At 55.8% G+C, this 4,806-nt stretch overlaps 1 protein-coding gene across 1 annotated transcript; it reads left to right on the top strand.

Annotated features, from left to right (window-relative positions):
* Positions 1 to 126: 126 nt before the first annotated feature.
* LOC104990417 (primary amine oxidase, lung isozyme-like) lies at positions 127 to 3,778 on the top strand. The gene is made up of 4 exons (XM_010842488.1): positions 127 to 1,723; positions 1,935 to 2,220; positions 2,592 to 2,721; positions 3,451 to 3,778. The coding sequence occupies exons 1-4, from the start codon at positions 127 to 129 to the stop codon at positions 3,721 to 3,723; spliced, it is 2,286 nt and encodes a 761-aa protein (XP_010840790.1). The 3' UTR covers positions 3,724 to 3,778.
* Positions 3,779 to 4,806: the final 1,028 nt, after the last annotated feature.

Genomic DNA, 4,806 nt, shown 5'->3' with positions numbered 1-4,806 from the left:
GAGCACAAGTCAAAGACAGGAACCTACAGACACTGAAGGAGGCACTGTGCACCCAGTCCTGTCGGTCTGTCCATCATGCATGCTGCACTCCAAATCACGAGCCTGAAGACAGCCAGAGCTTTAGCGATGTTCATCTTCATTTTTCTGTCCTTGTGGACTCTTCTGGTGATGGGCAGGGAGGAAGGTGGTACTGGGCGTGAGAAAGGAGTTGGGAAGAAATGTCATCCCAGCCTGCCTCCCCGCTGCCCCTCCGGATCCCCCAGTGACCAGCCCTGGACACACCCTGACCAGAGCCAGCTGTTTGCAGACCTGAGCCAAGAAGAGCTGACAGCTGTGATGAGCTTCCTGACCCAGAAGCTGGGGCCAGACCTGGTGGATGCACGCCAGGCCCAACCCTCAGACAACTGTGTCTTTTCAGTAGAGCTGCAGCTGCCCCCCAAGGCTGCAGCCCTGGCCCACCTGGACAGGGGGAGCCCCCCACCTGCCCGGGAGGCACTGGCCATCGTCTTCTTTGGCGGACAACCCCAGCCCAATGTGACTGAGCTGGTGGTGGGGCCTCTGCCCCAGCCCTCCTACATGCGGGATGTGACCGTGGAGCGTCATGGGGGCCCCCTGCCCTATTACCGACGTCCCTTTCTTATCCGAGAGTACCAGGACATAGACCAGTTGATCTTCGACAGAGAGCTGCCCCAGGCTGCTGGTGTCCTGCACCACTGCTGCTCCTACAAACAAGGAGGAAGGAACCTGGTCATCTTGACCGCAGCTCCCCGCGGTGTCCAGTCAGGGGACAGGGCCACGTGGTTTGCCCTGTACTATAACATTTCAGGATCTGGGATCTTTCTGCACCCTGTGGGGTTGGAGCTGCTGGTAGATCACAAGGCTCTGGACCCTGCCCAGTGGACCATCCAGAAGGTATTCTTTCAAGGCCGCTACTATGAGAGTCTGGCCCAGCTGGAGAAGCAGTTTGAGGCTGGCCAGGTGAATGTGGTGGTGATCCCAGACAATGGCACAGGTGGGTCCTGGTCCCTGAAGTCCCGGGTGCCCCCGGGTCCAACTCCCCCTCTGCAGTTCCATCCTCAGGGCGCCCGCTTCAGTGTCCAGGGCAGTCGAGTGACCTCCTCATTGTGGACTTTCTCCTTTGGCCTCGGAGCTTTCAGTGGTCCTAGGATCTTTGACGTTCGATTCCAGGGAGAACGGCTGGCTTATGAGATTAGCCTGCAAGAGATCCTGGTTGTCTATGGTGGGAATACCCCATTCGCAATGATGAACCGCTACATGGATCGAGGCTTTGGCATGGGCAAGTTTGCCACGCCCCTGACCCGTGGCGTGGACTGCCCCTATCTGGCCACCTATGTGGACTGGCACTTCCTTCTGGAGTCCCAAGCCCCCAGGACCCTACACGATGCCTTTTGTGTGTTTGAGCAGAACAAGGGCCTGCCCCTGAGGCGACACCACTCGGATGTGTTTTCTCACTATTTTGGGGGTCTTGTGGAGACTGTGCTGGTCTTCAGATCTGTGTCGAGCTTGTATAACTATGACTATGTTTGGGATGTGATCTTTCACCCTCATGGGGCCATTCAAGTCAAATTCCATGCCACGGGCTTCATCACTTCAGTGTTCCACTTTGGTGCTGCCAGAAGATATGGAAACCAGGTTCGGGAGAACACACTGGGCGCCGTCCACACCCACAGTGCCCACTACAAGGTGGATCTAGATGTGGGAGGTAAGACACCCTGGGGGAGGCAAGGATTGCAGTAGAGGGGCCTGAAAGATTGGGGACATTTTCGGGTTAGAGGTGGGAAGCAAGGGACACACTCAATCTGGCCTTGTCTTTGGCTCCTACTCTGAAGCCAGGAGCAGGCAGGCTCCAGAGGGGGCAGGGCAGCTGCCTGACCAGCTCTCGCTCCTCCCTTCTCCCCACTCCATTCCTGCAGGGCTGGAGAACTGGGTCTGGGCTGAGGACATGGCTTTTGTCCCCACTGCGATACCCTGGAGCCCCGAGCACCAGATACAGACGCTGCAGGTGACCCGGAAGCAGCTGGAGACGGAGGAGCAGGCTGCCTTCCCCCTGGGAGGGGCCTCCCCTCGCCACCTGTACCTGGCCAGCAACCAGAGCAACAAGTGGGGGCACCCTCGGGGCTACCGCATCCAGATTATCAATGAGCCTGTGGAGCCACTGCCCCAGAACAGCCCTATGGAGAGAGCTGTCAGCTGGGGGAGGTGGGTGGCGTGCGTTGTTGGAGAGTGTGGTTGAGATGAGAAGAGTGTTGGGAGGGGCATTTGGGTCCCAGTTCAAATTGTACACGAGGCGAGGTAAGAGCCCCAAACATATTTCCTGGTTATCAAAAGGCCCACAGTGGATACACACCACCCAAGTGGGAAAAATCTTTCCATTTTGGTGGGGCCATGTTGTGAAATTGAAAGGGATGTACAGACAAACATGGAAAGGTATTGGGTTACCCACTAGGGTGACATCGAGTGACTGTAGATGAGAGGGGAAACCTGAGGTCCATGGGATCGGCTCCCTTCCATGATGATCAGGAAGCAGGACAGGAACAGTGACCATGGACCCCTGACCAGAGCATTTCTAGGTACCAGCTGGCCGTGACCCAGAGGAAGGAGACAGAGCCCAGCAGCTCCAGCGTCTTCAATCAGAATGACCCCTGGACTCCCACTGTGGACTTTGCTGACTTCATCAACAATGAGACCATTGCTGGAAAGGTCAGCTGACTGTGGGAGATGAGGGAGTTGTTGAGGACTCAGAGATCAGCCCCTCCTTCTCTTGGATGGGGCCTTGAAACCCTGTGGTCACCTCAAGGGCTGAGCTGACTCGTGCTTCTGTGCTTTTGTGGATCTGCTCCTTACCTGTGGAGGGAAACTTCCTAAGCTGGGAGTTCATCTGCAGACCCTGGCTGAGGCTCCAGCCTTTCCTCATGAGGCAGCAGCAGTTTCTGTCTCAGCTCTGTGGACTGAGTCCTTTAAGGGCCCCAGGATTCAGAAGGGCTGGAATGACCAGGGAAGACCACATCTCTTACACCTTAAACCTCACCGCTTCTGTCTTCACCCCCAAAAGGTTAATTTATAAATGTCATCGTTTTCTGTCACCCACACCCTGATTTCCCTCCTCCATTCGAGAGTTTGGGAACTCTTGCAGAATAAAGGGAGGTGCTGAAGTAGCCTGTGGGTGTCATCATTTCTCTTGGGATGGGTAGGCTGATGGCGATGTGATGGGAAATGTCAGAGATGGCACCTGCAGGCTGAAATAGTGGAGGCTGGTGTTGCTCCTAATATGAAGTTGATTTTTTATGCTTTGACTTCTGGGCTACTATGATAAAGCATTTAGATCTTAAAACCCTCTTGAAAGATGGCAGGCTCCTGAAGTGAATTCTGTGGGAGACAGAGGTGTCTTTAGCAGCGCCAGTCCCATGACCCTCTTTCTTCCCCCGCTAGGACTTGGTGGCCTGGGTGACAGCTGGTTTCCTGCACATCCCACATGCAGAGGACATTCCCAACACGGTGACAGTGGGGAACAGTGTGGGCTTCTTTCTGCGACCCTACAACTTCTTTGACGAGGACTCCTCCATCAATTCTGCTGACTCCATCTACTTCCGAGAAGACCAGGATGCTGGGTCCTGTGAGGTCAACTCCCTGGCTTGCCTGCCCCAGGTTGCTGCTTGTGCCCCTGACCTCCCTGCCTTCTCCCACGGGGGCTTCTCCTCCTAGGTGTTCCTGGAATGGGGTATGTGGCTGGGGCCCCAGGGTCAGGGAATGTGGGGAGAAGAAGGGCTGGGAGCTGGGGAGTCTGTGCCCTCTTCTCCCTCTTCACCCTCCAGGGTCCTTTCTCTCCCTTGCCTTCCCTCCCTGCTGGGAGCATCCTGAGCCTGTGCTGCAAGAGACAGGGCTGTCTCAGCCCTGTGGACCCCAACCTGCTGGGTTCCTGTCACAGAGAGGAGAGGAATGGCCAGTGAGGAGTCTGGAATGATTATTAAAGTTTTCCAATCGCTTCCTGGTTTTGATGTGTTTTGTTTTTTTATACTTTTGTCTTTGGTTTTCTGCGCTCTCAAAGCTTTTTAGGCCATGCCGAGGTCTCTCTTGAGACTTCCCAGTCCTCACGTCGGAGGAGAGGATGGGGCCTCTCTAAGGGGATGGCCGCCGAGAGGATTCCTGCCAGGACTGTGAATCCAGGAGTCCAGTTGGAAGGGGCTCTTTGGCCCTTGTTTCCTCTCATCCTGGTCCTCCTTCTTCTCTTCCTTCTTGCCTTGCCTTCTCCTGTTCTTACCTGTTCTTCTATCTTGGTATTTACCTCCTGGCCCTCAGCGGATGTTCCTCAGCTCTCATTTTTCAACTCTGGTCTCCTCTCCTGACTCTAGGCCTGTGGAAGTCTGAAAATGCAAGGGACATCTAGCTGAGAGGACAGTCCCCATCCATGTCCAGTGTCTGGAGGCTGCCCCTTCCCCAGTCCTGGGGCAATGTGTTTGTATGCCCTGTCTTGCATCCTCTTGCAGGAGTGGTCATGGAGACAGCAGCAGCTCTAGGGAGCACTTGAGGTGGCTTTGTGGGCGCAGCGGTAATGATGACTGGTCATTTGTGCCAGGTCTCTGTGTGACCTGTGGCCTCTGCACACTGCAGGAGCCAGTGGGGGAGGTTGGGTGGGCACCTAGGGAGCGAGGCAAGAAGACCTGTCATGGGGCCAGGGGTTGTCCAATCACGTGTGATCATGCAAAGGAGCCAGGGCGTCTGGGGGTGGAGCCTCCCCCACAGGCTGTCCCTCTGGAGATGTGGATGGAATAGGTCTGGATCCAGGGT

Source organism: Bison bison, unplaced genomic scaffold (genome assembly GCF_000754665.1).
Source record: "Bison bison bison isolate TAMUID 2011002044 unplaced genomic scaffold, Bison_UMD1.0 scf7180017864180, whole genome shotgun sequence".
Classification (NCBI taxonomy): Eukaryota; Metazoa; Chordata; class Mammalia; order Artiodactyla; family Bovidae; genus Bison; species Bison bison.
Note: the sequence above shows the minus strand (reverse complement) of the source record. Positions and strands in the feature narration are given on the sequence as shown.

Coding starts and splice junctions, on each gene's coding strand:
- LOC104990417 (XM_010842488.1), top strand. CDS start 127: ATGTTCATCTTCATTTTTCTGTCCTTGTGGACTCTTCTGGTGATGGGC. Junction 1,724..1,934: donor GGTGGATCTAGATGTGGGAG/GTAAGACACCCT, acceptor CCATTCCTGCAG/GGCTGGAGAACTGGGTCTGG. Junction 2,722..3,450: donor ATGAGACCATTGCTGGAAAG/GTCAGCTGACTG, acceptor TTCCCCCGCTAG/GACTTGGTGGCCTGGGTGAC.